This window comes from Etheostoma cragini, chromosome 3 (assembly GCF_013103735.1).
Source record: "Etheostoma cragini isolate CJK2018 chromosome 3, CSU_Ecrag_1.0, whole genome shotgun sequence".
Taxonomy (NCBI): domain Eukaryota; kingdom Metazoa; phylum Chordata; class Actinopteri; order Perciformes; family Percidae; genus Etheostoma; species Etheostoma cragini.
In genome coordinates, this window is record NC_048409.1 from 23,131,467 (window position 1) to 23,147,630 (window position 16,164).

The following is a 16,164-nucleotide window of genomic DNA, read 5'->3' on the forward strand; positions in this document are numbered from 1 at the left end:
CCCTTTCATTATCACTTCATAAACAAATCCTCTTACCAACATGGGATTACATGTCTGGTTTATACTGTCAAACTATTCAGACGACTTCACTGTCAAGGAAAAACTTAATCCACGTTAATCTAATTGAGAAGCTACCATAAGAGTAGTGTCTGGAAAATGAGTTTGTCACTCCAAACAAATTAAGCTAATATGAATCACCTAATTATGAAAACATCAAGATGTTGGTTCTGGGAACTCACCATTGGCAGGGCTCAATCCGAGGGGCGGGATAAACGGATTTTCAAATTCCCTCAGCACGCAATAGGACAGCGCTACAACCAACCAGAGCAACGCTAGTTAAGGTGAAACTTTTTTTCTTCCTTTTTTAAGATTGAGTTCAGTGCTTATCTCAAAGTCTCAAAGCCCGCCCACTGACTCTATACACGATGTGATTGGCCTGACCAGAATTAGATTTTTTCAGCTCGCAAGCCAACGGAGAGCTGTTAGACAACACTAGCTGCAAATTACATTTGCTTGTCTGGATTTCTAGGCTAGGTTCAAATCACTCAACTTAAAGTTAAAGGCACTAAATTAAAGGAGGGGCTCCACCACTTTTACACTTGAAGGTCATTTTACTCGTCATGTGGAGTACTACGTCTGAGAAAAGAAGACGTCATGGTGATGTCATTGATGTTATCTAGGCATACACGGTATGATATTAATCCAACGTTGTAAACTGGGGCATAGAGTTTAAAATAAATTGGCAATTACAACGTAAGGTATAATAAGAATATACTATTGGTTGCATCATGGGAAATGTAGGATCCAGAGTTTTGAGATGTCTTTGCCTCTGCTGTGTTACTTTTGACTTGAATTATAAATGATTTTCAAAGAAATAGGTCAATTAACAGAACATGAAATAAACAAAAATGTGGTAATTCATTAGATCAAATAAATGCCAACAAACACTCCATCTTCTTCAGTGCGATGATTTGCTGCTTTTTCTCAGTCGAATATCAAAATAGAATACATTTAGGTTTTGGACTGTATGTTGGACAGATGATGTTGATAAAATGTCACCATAGGCTCTGGGAACATGGGATGGACATTTCTTTGTTTTACTATTTTCAGAAATTTCATAGATAAAACCCACCATGAAAATAATACTTTGCAACCTTAACCTACCTGTATTTTGTGATTCCACAAATTATATTGCAGTGCAGTAATAAATCACCGGAAACACCTTTTAAAAACTCTCTTTCTTAGCACACCTGAGTGAATAAAGCCACAGTGTTGTAGTAAGTGCAGACGGCCAAAAGATGGCAGCAGTAATATTTCAAATGCTGAATCCTTCCTGATCAATCTTGAGTCGAGGCCATTCATATGCAGATGTGGTACAAAGTGATTTTGTATTTCATGCGTTTCTAATAAATTAAAATAGGACATGTCACCCCCACTATCCAACATGGATCCAGTGAACCAGAAGCTTTTCTGTAAAACGAAAAAAATAAATATAAAATAAAAGCAAAAAAAATCAGGAAGTCTTTATGTGGAAATAGAAACATTCTTGTTTTTGTTGCAAAGAATCTATCAAAACCAGGATAACAGCATTACCGGTCATGAACCCCATATCCTGCCTGTCATTGGCTGCTTGTATATTTACATAAGGTGCAGTGGACTCAATGTGAAGGAAGCAGAACAGGCCAGTGGGCACAGATGACATTGTACACTGCACACTGACGTCACACACAGTGTGTGCGTAGATGTGAAGGATTGAAAAAAACCTTTGGGACAGAATCAGTTGTGAAGATAACAGTGGCTGCTGTGTGTTGCTCTGATGAGATTATAAGGGCATCCTCTCAGCCAAGTGGTTTGGTGAAACTGCCAATGTGCACGCGCTCAAAACCACAATGTCTAAGAATAGAAATTGGACACACAGGTGAGAGTCAGTTGTATTGCCTGGAGGCTGTGGCCTGTTATTAACCTAGGTGTGTATGTGTGTGTGTGAGAGAGTGTGTGTGTGCACCCAGGGGTATGCTATCACTAAATTTAAATCCACCCTTGCGGCAAGGTGGTTTGTTTTTGCCTAAGTAGGTATAGGGTGACATTTGAAAAGGTTGGGATAGTAGGCAGGAGGTCCAACTGGAAATATAGTAACAAGCAAGCACACTCAATTGGAGCTTCATACCAGCTTGTTTTACCACTCACTCACAACTTTTAAGTTAAAAAGGGAAAAAAAGTGATGCGCTTCTAGCAAATTCCCTATTTTACCCAGAAAAAAAAGTTGAAGATGTACCGAGGGAGACACTGTTGCTACAGGGGAAATAGACAGAAGAAGATGAAGAATGGATAAGAAAAGGCACCATACTGTTATTGGGCCTCACACTGAGCTCCCCTGCTGTGAGTGTGTGTGTGTGTGTGTGTGTGTGTGTGACAGAGAGTTAAAAGGATGACTCATGCATACCTTCACAAAGCTCAAGGTACCCGGGCAACATTCAAAACTAGCCGGGATTGGGGTTGCCGAAATTAGAATGTTCTGCCCATTAGTATGCTCATTAGGCTGATAAACAACAAAACACAAAGAACCCTCAAGATGAGGTTTTAGCCTCCGTGAATTTGATTTTTATATCTCTGAAGCTTTCTTCCATATTTTCCCTACTAAAAAGTGGCTGTGCCATTTTGTTGAGAAAGTACACAGTGCAGCTGAAAATAGCCCTTCATTCTTTGATTGTTCCATCGTCACCTCATTGTATTTTTCTTTCCACATTTTCTTCTTCCATTTTCACTCTGCCACTGACAGTACCAGTCCTCCTTCAAATCCATTCACTCTCCTCTTCACTAATCCCCTCTCTTCCCCATTCCTACCTTTTCTTTTTACTTTTCCTCCCATTATCAGCACCGTGTTCCAGCCGAGGGAACAAACTGTTCAGGTAGCATTTAAAGAGCGTTCTGAGCTCCGGTCTAATAGCTGCTGAGAGTGTGCTGTCACTGAGGCGGAGCTGCTGTTCCACATATTGAAATGAAATCTATTGCTGAAGCAATTAGTCAACAAACAGACTTGGTCAAAAGAAATATCAATTGTATCAATGTATCGCTTGTTTTGTACATTGTTACTTCTTAAGAAAAAATGATGGACATTTGCTGGTCCCATCTTTTTAAAATTGACGATCTGATGTTTGATATAACCAGTGGGCCAATTTGACTTGCTCTATTGGAAAGCAGCATTCAGACTCAATGACCAATCTGATTGGTGGAGCGCTAACCCAGAAATGATGAGTGGGACAAACTCAAAATCTGACAAAAATGTTTTAAACTGACATTTGTCCATCTGAAATGAAGACAGATTCCACAACTGCATGTTGGTCTCTATTTCTCACAGACCCACATGACGCGTTTGTCCAATCAGTTTAAAATTTAAACATTACAGCGCCTGCTGTTATGGAGACGTATTATATACGCTCAAGTTGGCGTCACTTTGGTGTATTTCGAAGCTTGTTGGGGCAAAATGCAATTGACAGGAATACCTATGGACACAATTTAGAGCTAAAAATGGATTTACACTAAAAAACAGTTAATCTACATTTTAATTTCCAGATAATATTTTCCTAAAGAGATGCTAGAACAGAACATCATTCAAACATAAGAGAGTTAAGCACAGTAGTAGAGATAGTAGATCTCAACATATCAGGTGTATATAAAGGAAACTAAAAAGGATTTTAAGTAGGGTTACAATATAGAGGCCTAATAGCATTTCTAGTTTTTGTTATACTACGATTACCATAAAAAACAAACAATTTAAGTGTAATTTATTTGCTCAATTAATTTAAATGTGTCCCTCCCATATTTGAAACCAATCCTCTTTTGAAGTTTCTTTATATGTTCTCAAAAGTTGTGAAAAACATACCATACAAAGTCCAAATGTCATGTTTAGTCTTTTTTCTGAAACTCTTAAATAAGATGAATCACAAACAAATGCAACTTTAATGTTGGTGCTGAACATTTATTGGACATGCACGTGGTAAAGTAAAATCTTTATCTGTGACTGTGCACAAATTCATCAGTAGGTCAAAGGAACATCCTTCACTTTAAGGGACTTTTTCCTCTGAAGATATCTCCATATGTGATCTTGAGGAGAGAACCAAGAGCGAGGAAAAATATGAAATGTAAGCTTAAACTTGACTTACAAAGCAAAGCGAAGCAGTGTTTTCCTCCATATATTATGGATCTCTGCCGTCTCTGAAGCATACAGCCGGCCTCCAACCATCCATCTCTTCCTCAGCTCACTGTCACTCTCCATATAACATTCATGTGGGTGGGGGGTGGGGGGTGGGGGGGAGGCTGGAGAACAGCATTGTGATGGACAAATATTTTATCCAGTCATTTTGTCATAACTGAAACTAAATATTTACCTCCAGTCAAAGCAGGTGAGGCAAAAGATAAAGCTCTATGGTGGAAAATATGCTTTTGAGAAACGGAAACAGGTATTGGAGGATTGAAATAGCCTGAGGAGAGCCGTGTAAAAGGGAGACACAACAGAAAGTTGGCAGAGTGTGGTGGAAGAGGAGGCGGCAGAGGAAATGACAGCGAGATGAATTGAAGTGAAGTCTCATTGTCATCAGACAGCTAAATATGGATGTAGCATAGCCAAGTCACTTTTACCCCCATCAAACAAGCCTGTTCAATAATCCTTTAAAGTGCCCATATTAAGAAAATAAAAATAAAACATTAATCACTTTTTTTCTGGGATTTTGGGATGTTATTTTGTGCTTCCACACACATACAAATTTGTAAAAACAAACATCCATCCATGCTGTTTTGAGTGAGATACGAGACTAAAATCTCCACGGCTTTCTACGTCACTAGCCGAGACGAGGTGGCTAACCTTCCCATGCTAGCTCGTTGTCAATGACAAAACACTGCTCCAACACACACTAGTTCACCATAATCTACAAAACTACTTCCATGTCCCTGTTCTGCAGGTATTCCACAAGTGTGCGCTCGTTTAGAAGAAGTCACCCAGCTAACCCTGACTGGGAGTGACCAAAGTTGGATTAAGAGTTATCTAGCTGATGTGATCTTACCTACCAACTGCGCATGTGCAACACCCAACAAAGATAGCACAGAAGTGAGACGTCTCACTCTGTAGCTAAAACAGAGACCTAAACACACAGGGTGGAAAGAGGATCTGCAGCAATGTGCAGTACAACAAATATATGTTTTTTTTTTTAATTAAACCATGTAAAACTATTCTGGTACAAACTCTAAATACAGTGCTGAACCTGAAAATAAGCATAATATGGGCGCTTTCCAGATCCAGTCCCTGCATTATTTATTAAACAGCACTAGATGCTGAAGCAGATACATGCTTCAGTTGGAGATCAATAGCAGACTGGAGCTAATGGCAGCTCTCGTCTCTCTCTAGAGTGACTTGCATTTCAGTCTCTTCTACCTTTATATTCCGGTTAATTTTGATGTCAAAGAGTTAATGAACATATGTGCTGGAGCACAGCGTTGGGCCGGTTATCTTTAAAGTCTATCTTGTTCAATACACACATCGTGGTCATGATTTATTGAAGCAATAAACGCCTATGTCCATCAATTCTCCTGCGTTAGTGCTGGTCAGAAGCAGAGGGAGAGATGCCTCTCAGAGCTATTATGATATTATCAACACATGCTGCGCTGTCTGCTTCACAACGTTAATGGATTTTCTGTTGGTAGTGTCAGGGAAAGCCAGGCTGAGCTGAACTTTGATCACACTGCCGGCTTTGTTCTGTGTTCAAAGATTACCCTGGGTTGATGGAATTGGGTTTAGAACCGACTCATCTCCCCTCAACACCAAAGCCAGGATCTGGGGCTTTGACAGCAGGAAGGATTTTCTGTCACAGTAGACTTTGTTGGAACTACATTTGTTCCAAAGCTCTCGTGTCATTTGTGTTATTGACATAATCTGTGTTGATAAAGTAACTTCCATTACAAATGTTTGCATCACTTATATAAGACAGGAGACACATTGACTGTTCACTAAACCCCGCCTCACTTAGCAACTGATACATCGGTCAAGCTTTCTGTTGACCTGCTGCACATGTTTAAAACAGGCCTTCGAGTTCACACACGTAAACTAAATCAGCTTCTTATTTCCAGATGGATTATATCAGCTGTAGCTAGGTAGCGTAAGCAACTGCTGAAATTCTGATTTGGTTAACCCCCATCTCTAGCAGACTTCTTTTCAGAGGATTCATTTTAAGGGAATAGGCTGTAAAAGTGTACTAAAAGAGACGTCATGATAATTTTTAAGTTGATACTTGTATTTTAGGTTTCTACCACAACAGGTTTAAAATGTTTGATGTTCAAAGAACACATTTTTTTCCAATACTGTCTGAATATAACTGTATTCCCTCAGTGTCAAGCGCTGTTTTAGCACCAATCCCGTTAATACCTAGCCTGGTTGACACCAGTTGTAACTGAGAAGGGTCTGGGGAATGTTTATTCACAGCCCATTTCCAAAAAGGCTTCACTAACCTCTCAAATACCTCTTTCAAGGCTATTTAAGACGTAATCATGTATAGAAATGGAGCCAGATCCTCATGTTATTTTGAATCCCATGTGTTCTGATCTAAACAGCCCACAAAAAACTGACTGGGTTGTCTTATCTCACAGATTTTTGGGTTGGTAGGCACTCTAAATGTCCAAATGTATGTTTGCAAGCACTGGAAAGGTTTTTCATATGTCCCCTTTAAATACACACAAGATTCTACATACATGCGATTAAGCTTAAAGATGTAAATACTGATACTGTAGCAGAGTTAAATCCATTCTTTACACTTTTGTTCTTCTGTTTCTGGAAACGTAAAAAACACCTTTCAAAACTCTTAAGATAACGAGAGTACACTGTTTCAACATGTGGAATAATTTGAGGTTTCACTGGCATACCATACCTACTTACAGTTGCTAAGCTATTATTGGACAATCACTGCTCAGGGGCGAGGTTAATAAATTGTCAATAAAGACAGCACAATGTTGGTCGCCCTTGAGCGAGATTGTTCCAAAGGCCATGCTAACCTGGGTTTGTAGAACAAAGAAACAGTTACTAGGCTAACCTGGGGATTTTGTGCTGTGCTAACTGACTCTCCCAGCCGCTGTTTAAGTTTGCCTTTTGGAGCTGGGCCTGCTAGCTTTTGGTGTCTCCCTAGTCGAGACGGCCAGCACGCTTTGATGTGCCGCTCCAGCCTCTCAGTCGGTGGGACTGCACCATTCCGCTCTTGCATGTTGTTCAGGTTTTAAAAAGTGTATTGACAAAAAAAAAAAAAAACTAACAGTCATTTCAATAAGAAACATTCTTCCAAAAATCTTTGTCTCCGGCGTGTGTGACCTGTCACGTCCGTCCGCTTGATGCGCTCTGTCTCTGCTTCCTGAATCAATCCTCCCTGACACTCCCACCTGCCGATTGGCCCGGGTTAAATCAGCGTCACAAAAACACGCCTCCTCACAAGTCAGTACTGACCCTTTTGGCTCCAACTACATACAATGAAAGACCTGTTGTAACTAAGACACTGAATCCCTAAAGCTGTAGACTAGAACAGGGCTGTATAAATGCAGTTCATTTACCACATGGATCAAAACATCTACGGTGCTGAATCGATGAAACTCAAAGGAGCACAAAAAGTGAAGCAGTGGGAGTTTAGCGGCGTTTAATTCTTTTTCACTTTTAAAAAGATTCTCATAGCAGCGTATTTTTCTATCTATAACTGCAAGACAACCTGTCCCGCAGACACATCTCAAAATTCGTGGAATGAAAAATAAAAAAAATAAAAAAAAAACATTTAAAAAATCTCATAAAAAGGCATAAAAACCCACATGAGGGTAAGATGGTGAAAGAAAAAGATGGAAAAGCAGCATTTAAAATTTCTTCTAACATGACAAACATTGTCATGTGCTTTTTGTGTTTCTGTTTTGGAGCAGGCACATTAAGCAGTGGAACACAGCTTCACCTTCAGATTACTCTCTATCAGCGTTACAGGAGCAAGACTTATGACAAACAGCACCAGGGTCCTTGGAATTCACCAAACATGTAGGCTTGAATAAAACTGGAGCGAGTGATGAAGAGACATAGAAAGAGAGACAAGCTGGCAGGGGAGACGAGGGTGATTCACACCGTTTAAACCAGATTGGAGTTGCTTTTTGCCTTTAGGTGGTAACCGCCTGCCTGTCAGTGAGTTGTCTTCTTACTACAAACAGTTAGGGCTTTGTTTCTATACATGCTTGGCTCAGACTCACACACACAGCATATAGTGTATGCAATATGTGTGTGCTGCACTGTGTACACATTAACATAAATAGAACTGTGTGGACTTTCTCCCTCTCATGCTTGCTCACTCTCTCTCTCGCTCCTGTGGCTTGGAGGGATTGTTGCATCGCCACAGAGCCTGCTGTGTTGTTGGGAATATAAATATAAATATCGTGTTTCCGAGAAGGCACAGAATCTGTGCAGGAACGAAGTCAGGGTATAAGTCACCCCAAACTACAGCATTCAAGGCCTTCCAAACTGAGAACTATTTATATATGTAATGAGCAGGAAACTTAAATTTCTCACTTCCTTCATTTCATTCATCAGCTCCTCTAGTTCTCTTGACAGAAAAAAAAAGACAGCAAAAAAGAAAAAAAAATGAAAACCAGAAGATAAAAAGCATTCAAAATGGGAAAACCCTTAACTGTTGTAAACAAAACCCCTTTCAGCACTGTCTCCAACACCTGTCATGTCAATTGTCCACATCCTCAGCAGATGACTGATGGTTATAATTAAGTTCAGTTTGGTGGCTGGTTACCATAACAACACATGAACCTCAGTTTCTTCCCGTATACGTGCGATTATGATGTCACTGGTACTGGAGGTAGTTCTTGAGCATCTGCGGCAGTGGGAGTGTGTCGATGTGATGGATGCGCTCTCTACCCAGAGCCAATCGAGCTACTCGTCTGCACAGGTCCATGAGGGGGAGGGGCTCCGCTGTGATGGACAAGAGAGGGGGAGCGACATGGTTAGGGTCCAAACAGTTAGTACAAGCTTTTGTGTGTGACAACAGACCCTTGCAATACCAGTTAATTGTTTTTACTTAAAGCCGACACCAAAGTCTAAAGTGTTGTGGTACCTACAGACAGAGGACACCTGCTATTGGTCCTCCTCAAAAAGCCCCATTCAAACATTGGACACTTGATGGATATTGTATTCTTCAATGCAGTTATCATAAAAGCAATTATTGAGGAAGGGAGCTGGTCTGATTATTGGGGTTGTAGGAGTTTTTTTCTCTTCTTTTTTAAAGGAGACATGCGCTTGAGTATTTGTTGTGATTCTAACTGTATTGCTGTGATCTTAAATTGGGGGAAGAAAACATGCATTTAGTTTCTCTGTGTAATTATCTTTGTGCTACTGCAGTGTTTTTGTTAATCTGACAGCATTTCATTCAGAAGTGATACAGAAATGTTACCAGCTCCACCCTAGCAAGACTGAAGGTGTGACGTGCACATCCAGTCCTTCCTCCTGAAGCGCTTTGAGTGTCATATGTTAAAGCGCTATAAACATGTAATGATTGAATTATTATTAAATATGTAGGTGACTTGAGCAGTAAATCAGACATGGAACCTGCATGTTAAATTGAAATATTTACATAAGATGCATGTCTGAAAGGGGCTCAGATCTAAGAGTATTTTAACAGCTGGACCTATTTCTGGTGACAGTTGTGTTGACCAATAGTGAAGACGACACCAAGCAAGATGAGGAAATGCCAACAAACCCTTTTAATTTTCACTGATGCTGGACTAAGTTGTATCCTGTGACCTAGCAAAGCAGTTTCCAGATGAAATTCTCCACCGTTGCTATTGCTGCTGCTATCAACTTTCAAAAGGGAAATGGGAAAGCACACACAATTACCAAGAAAGAGAGAGAGATGCCACTAGTAATTCATGACACTGCCATATAGTGTAAATGCATTGCTATGACACAAGTAACTGAACTGTACATAGACTAATTCATCCACTGCAGGCCATCACAAAATCATGCATCAGTAACTAGCACAAACTGAAAACAATTTCTTATTTACACAACAAAAAAAATTACAAAGCAGGTTGCGTCCATTTGTATTATTAATTATATAATTTGTATGTCCTCAAAACTGGCAGTGAGCACACTTGTTCACCATCTATGATTTTTTTCGGGTCCCGAGCCCGACGGGACCCGACGGGACCCGACGGGACCCGACGGGCCGGGCCGGGTTCGAACAGATTTTCAGAAAGGATGCTCGGGTTCGGGTCAGGCTCGGTCACATCAGCGCAATAAGGCATTGAACATTTTTTTGTGTAAACTCATTCTTTTTTCCTGTTTATAACTTTTGGGTTTTTATTTCTATTGGTTTGTTTTTTCTTTTTTGCTTGCTTATTTACTGTTTGGGTCTTACTGTATTTTACAAATTTTTATCATGTGAAGCACTTTGCTACTTTGTCTGTAAAAGGTGCTATATCAAGTAAACCTATTACATTCTCAGCAGCAGCGGCAGCAAGGCATTAAACTAAACATGTACAGTATATGTGTGAGTGAATGCTGAATTACCGCATCTCTTATTGGGGCGGTTTATCAATACAGGTTAAGCAAGGTATTTATTTTACTCAGATTTACTGACATAATCCCCCACATATGATGTTAATAAAAGCGGGCTTTCCACACAAACAAACGTACATGTGTCATTAGTATGAGAAACAAATGCGATTTTAACTGTCGGACGCGGGCCGGGCTCGGACAGAAAAATCGGGCCCGATCCGCACTGTAGTGCACACCTCCAGTGAGTTTTTTTTAATGCAGGATGGTAGGGGAAGACTCAAGAATATTCATTAGGAAACTCAGTTACGTCAGTTTAGTCAGTTTCCTATTTATTGTTTTTTTTTGTCTTAATTTGTGCCATGAGCCAAGCAAAAAAATTTCTATTTTGTAAAATATTGTTTGTTACTTAATTTTGTAAATTAATATTTTTACAGGCACATTTTTAGTCTATGTATTCCTTAATATGCTTATTTAATTTTGTAGGTTTCTAAATATTAGTATTTTGTGCATTTTCCTTGATAGTCAAGCAAGTAGACTCATGATACCATTATATTGAAATATTGTAAATCACAATATGATTTTTTTCTCCAAATGGGGCGACCCGAGCCAGGAAACATATTTGAGGCAAGTGATGTCTATGTATCTCAGACAGAGACAGACTCTTAACTGCTGTCCCTTTATGGATGTCAAGCAGCTCCACCTGGAAGCACCATCTGATAGGGCTGAATTCCTGCTGTTCAGAGTCCACTTGTGAAAAGTACATGAGCAGGGGCATCTACACTTTGCACGCAAACATAGTATGTCTGCTTGTTGACAGGCTAGAGATTGAAAAGAAAGGTTTGTCGCCATTTCTATGAACTAGCCGGACCTGCATGGTCTACATGACGATCAAAAGGCATCGCACACACTCGCTTGTGGTCTTGATGCTGTGGTTTATTTATGGAGCCATGGTTTTGGAAGGAGGCCTCGGGGAAGACCCAGGACTAGGTGGCGAGATTATATCTCCAACCTGGCCTGGGAACGCCTCGGGATCCCCCAGTCGGAGCTGGTTGATGTGGCTCGGGAAAGGGAAGTTTGGGGTCCCCTGCTGGAGCTGCTGCCCCCGCGACCCGATACCGGATAAGCGGTCGAAGATGGATGGATGGATGGATGGTTTTGACAAAATGGTCTTGTCCTAGGCAAATAGCCTGAACCTGCTCCATCAAAGCATTATAGCATCATGACTAGGAGTGTGAACATGTGTTCAGACTGCAGTCAAAAACTAACATTTTCTTATGTTGATTCTGTCTATATTGAGCCTTAAAAAAAAAACTTTGCTACTGCACATCAGGGACACACACCCACACCCACACACACCCACACAAACCTCCTCCTCCTCTTAGTATGATTGAACCATTTCTCTCCACAGTCTATTAAAAGTCCACGACATTACCACAAACTGAGGCCCCTACCAAAAAATAAATAACTACGTGACTAGTCTGAAGTGTGTTCATGGAACCGGAGCACACCAACATCTCAGGCATTCCTCTGTGCATGAACTGCTGCCGTGGTGGCTACACACAGACAAAACACACAGCTAAAAGAAAGCAGGAGCTTGTCTGAAATGAGGTTAAAAGTAAAATCAAACGTTGACTGAGCTTACATCAAGATCCTACTTAAAAGCAGTTAGGTACAGAAATCTTTATTGGGGTCTCTGAATCCGTTGAGAAAATCACCATTCTTTGTGTTGTGCCCGTGTTTGCAACTAATGGCGAACCTTTGCAGGAACCACTCAATGAATTCCTGTGCTACGTTCTACTAAGTGACCTTTGAAACAGCGAGGGGAAATAATGAAATCCACCAGTGAACAGCAGCTGACCGGGTTTAAAGAAATGAGAGTACAGCTATCCCGATCTATCTGACTGTCATGGGCTTAATGAAAAGCCTTTGTAATAGCACTGTGGGGACAAGCGGTAGAGTGTGGATTAATCTGTAGTCACATCAACATTGAAAGTGCTTAAATCAGATGTTGAAATAATTCAGACTGAATATAGACAATGTGCAGTGATGTCTCCAATGAGACTGTGCAGCTGATAATTATTCACAGCAGCTGGAGAAGTACTTGGCAGGGCAATCACATCCCTCTGACATCTTCTTACCCTGTGTTTGCAAAGGCAAGGTCATGCTTTAGCACATCAGCTTACAAGATTAGGAACTAAGACTACATACAACCGGTAGTAAAATCAAGTCTCCATTCATCCAGCACCTTGTGACCGTTTGAACTCTACTCTGAGATAAAAGGACTCTGAAATCACACACTCTTGATGCACGTGGAGCCCTTTGTGGAATGCAGAACCCACCACAGATTGATTTACCTTCCGTTGGGCACCAACAGCACCCATCAATCAGCATTACCCTTACCAGCACAGCCCTAGCATATAGGTAGTTTCCATAGTAACCAGCTCGTCACACCACCAATGTGTGATGACACCGTTCTGGGTTTATAGTCACGGATGCACCAGACATTGCATGTGTCCTTTTGTTAAACTTCCATTTGGCCTTTTTCTATAGAGGTGAGCATATTTACTGTAGAATTACTTCATTCAGAACCCATAGAACTTGTGTTTTCTCCTCAAGTTCTGTACCTGCATGTATCAAACCCAAGAAAAAATGAATTGTTTCTTTTAATGCAAGACTCATTAGAAGTCAAAAGTAAAACATGGCTGCTTGCCCTAAGAAGACCAGTGCTACCCTGGTAGCATTACTCTCCGATGGTGCTCTCCTGAAGGAGGGGATGACATGATGACTCTACAACTTTGTGAAGACCAGCCAGTCAGTCCCTGCTGCCACGAGCTGGTCTCCATGGTAAAGGTTGCCTTCAGTTTTTTTATGGTCCTGAGTCAAATCAACTGTGTACCGCTCTGCGTCTACGCTGGACCATACGGCGGAGCCTGACGTGCATTTCTCGAAAAATGTAACTACATTTCACAGCAAAGTGCGTTGCTTGGCCGTGGCTTGATAGAGTTTAATCTCCCCTCCCCCCCCGACTCATATCCTGTTTTCCCTTCTCCATAAACATGAAATCAAGGAGAGGGTTAACTTTCCCTGCTTCAGATTTCCCACCGTGGTCAGAAAACACAGGGGAGACACTTTGTTTCTCTATGACTCTAGAGTCTGTACTATCGTTGTCACTCTCTCACTGATCCCTCGCTCTATCAACCACTCCCCCACACACACACACACACACCTTAGTGGACCCTAGTACTGTATCTGAAGGTTGTTTCACAAAATTCAGCCTTGGTGCAGAATTACAGCCACTAGAGCCAGTCCCACAATGAACTTTCCTTAGGACGGGCCATTTCTGTGTCTGTAGCTATTCAGATCGGCCCATCTGAGCTTTCATTTTCTCAAAGCCGGAGCAGGATACCCAGGACCTTGTTTACACCTATCGTCATTTCTAGCCACTGGGGGGACTATAGGCAGGCTGGGGAAACGCATATTGATGTTAAGAAAAAAAAAAAAAAAAAAAGCTCAAAGTTACATTTGTATGCCATGGGACCTTTAAGAATTGACCTGACGTGGCTATTCTGCTTCATGAATTCCATTAGAGATTCATACAAAATACTTTATGTTACAGAAGTTGGCTCTTGGTAACATTTGTCCTCAAAATATTTCACACACATGACAAAGTTTTATTTTATTAGACCTTAGAAGGTAAAAGCTTTGAATGGGATGAACTGGCTCATGTAACCATTATAAATAATTGCAATTTCAGTACGAAACCTTTCTGTGACCTCGTTCATATAGACCTTAAGGTGTTCTTTCTTTCAAATGGAAGCTCTAACACTAACTTGACAGGTGTAATGTCATATTTAAATTTAAGTCAATATAATAATGAACAGTTTCTCTGTGTGCCTGCTTTTATTTAAAGCAGCCTGCATGTCATCTTTCACACACAAAAAAAACCTGAATGACTTTTAAACTGAATCAGAATTAACAGGTGTGAGTAATAATGAATCCATGTTAATTTGCTGGAAGCTTTGCAGTTAAGCATATTGTGCAGTGGAGCTTTTAGCTCATTCTTCGCCTGTCCTATTCCTTCCAATCAGTCGTGTAACTGTCCATCTATTTCCATCTCACTCTCCCTTTCCTCTCAAGCACCCAAGTCCTGTTTTCGTAATAGCTAGGGACTAGTTTCTGACAGATTCATGGCACACTAAAGATGAGATGGAGTGTGGGAAAGTGTGGTTGAGGAAGACTGAGCGGCTGATGAACCATTGGACCACAGAGCCCCGCTGTCTGGCAGGCGAACACATCTACCTAACACTTAATTGAGAACAACGTGGAAGAAGGGGAGGGACGGCGGAGCGTTGGTTAGTCTGCCCTTTGCTGAGGTGAGACAGCCAATATGCTCCCCGCAGTTTCCTCCCCTCTCTCACCCACGGCCCAAAAGATTTGTGTGGGTATGTTTGCACAGCATATACATCAGCTCAGCATGAGAGACAACACAACCCAGTTCTGTCATACCTAGAAATAAGGGGTAGGACAGGTCCATCTTTTCTGGGCACTTGTTCCAATTTATCGTTCATTTAACTCCACCCCCTTCCTCTTGTATTTCCTACATTACAAGAACCCAGGTAACACGCATTGGTGCAGAATCCCGGCCATGCTTAGCTAATAGATTAGCATAAAACTGTTGGGGCTGTCTGACCTAGATTTAAGATGACGGGTGTATGTGACACACACACACACACACACACACACACACACACACACACACACACACACACACACACCTTAAGGTGCAGACACATCCCCAGTCCACTCTCACTGATGGATCAAAGGGGAGAAAAGGGAGTGGAGAAATTTGTGAGGGGACAGACAGAATTAGATCAATGATGTAAGAGTTAAAAAAGAAAATTGGAGCAGAACAGTGAGGCAAGCAGTAAAGAGGGACACAACAGAGCAAACCATCGCTCTATACATTATTGGAAATGCAGGTGTCCAAATTGAATTGTAGACTCAATAGCGGAAACCAATAGCACAGTGAACCAGGGATTCCTTCCACGGACGATATCTGACTTCATATTACTTTTCCAGAGGGAAGCATGGACTGCTGTCAATTTGGTCAATGCCCATTCTGCAGCTCTCTCACTCTGCTCAGGAAATAGAGGCCAAGCACACATGATTTTAAAGAGAAGCACTGTAATACTTGCATTCACACAAACACCCCCCCCCCCCCACACACACACACACACCAAATATTCTTATTACTTACTAAATCCAACAATACTCATGATAGTTTTTTTTTTTTTGTCGTTTTTCTTTTCACCTTTTATTTTAGTGGTTGTACATTAGTTGTTAGAAAAGAAAACTAAGATTTCTGTTCACGGAGTAGTTTTGGAGCATACAGTAGGGTGAAATTGCCAGGAGAGCTTTGTTTACTCAGTAACAAAAACACTAAGAATGCATTCAACTGGGCAAAAAAAAAAAAAAAAAAAAAAGATGGAAAACTTAAAGCAATAAAAACAATAAACCAGCCAGTTCCTCCAATCACCATTTTTGGTAAGCTTGTACAGAAATCGATCACCACTGCTCCCAAACCGAACCTATCTGTGCAG

General features: G+C 40.9%; 1 protein-coding gene across 2 annotated transcripts in view; it reads right to left on the bottom strand.

The window, feature by feature from the left end:
• Positions 1–7,653: 7,653 nt before the first annotated feature.
• LOC117939861 (SPRY domain-containing SOCS box protein 4-like) overlaps positions 7,654–16,164 on the bottom strand; it is a 38,180-nt gene continuing 29,669 nt past the window's right edge. For both annotated transcript variants that reach the window (XM_034865287.1, XM_034865294.1), the window contains one exon: positions 7,654–8,980. In XM_034865287.1, coding sequence (XP_034721178.1) covers positions 8,853–8,980 — 128 coding nt within the window. In that variant the 3' untranslated portion in view covers positions 7,654–8,852. The remainder of the gene's footprint in view (positions 8,981–16,164) is intronic.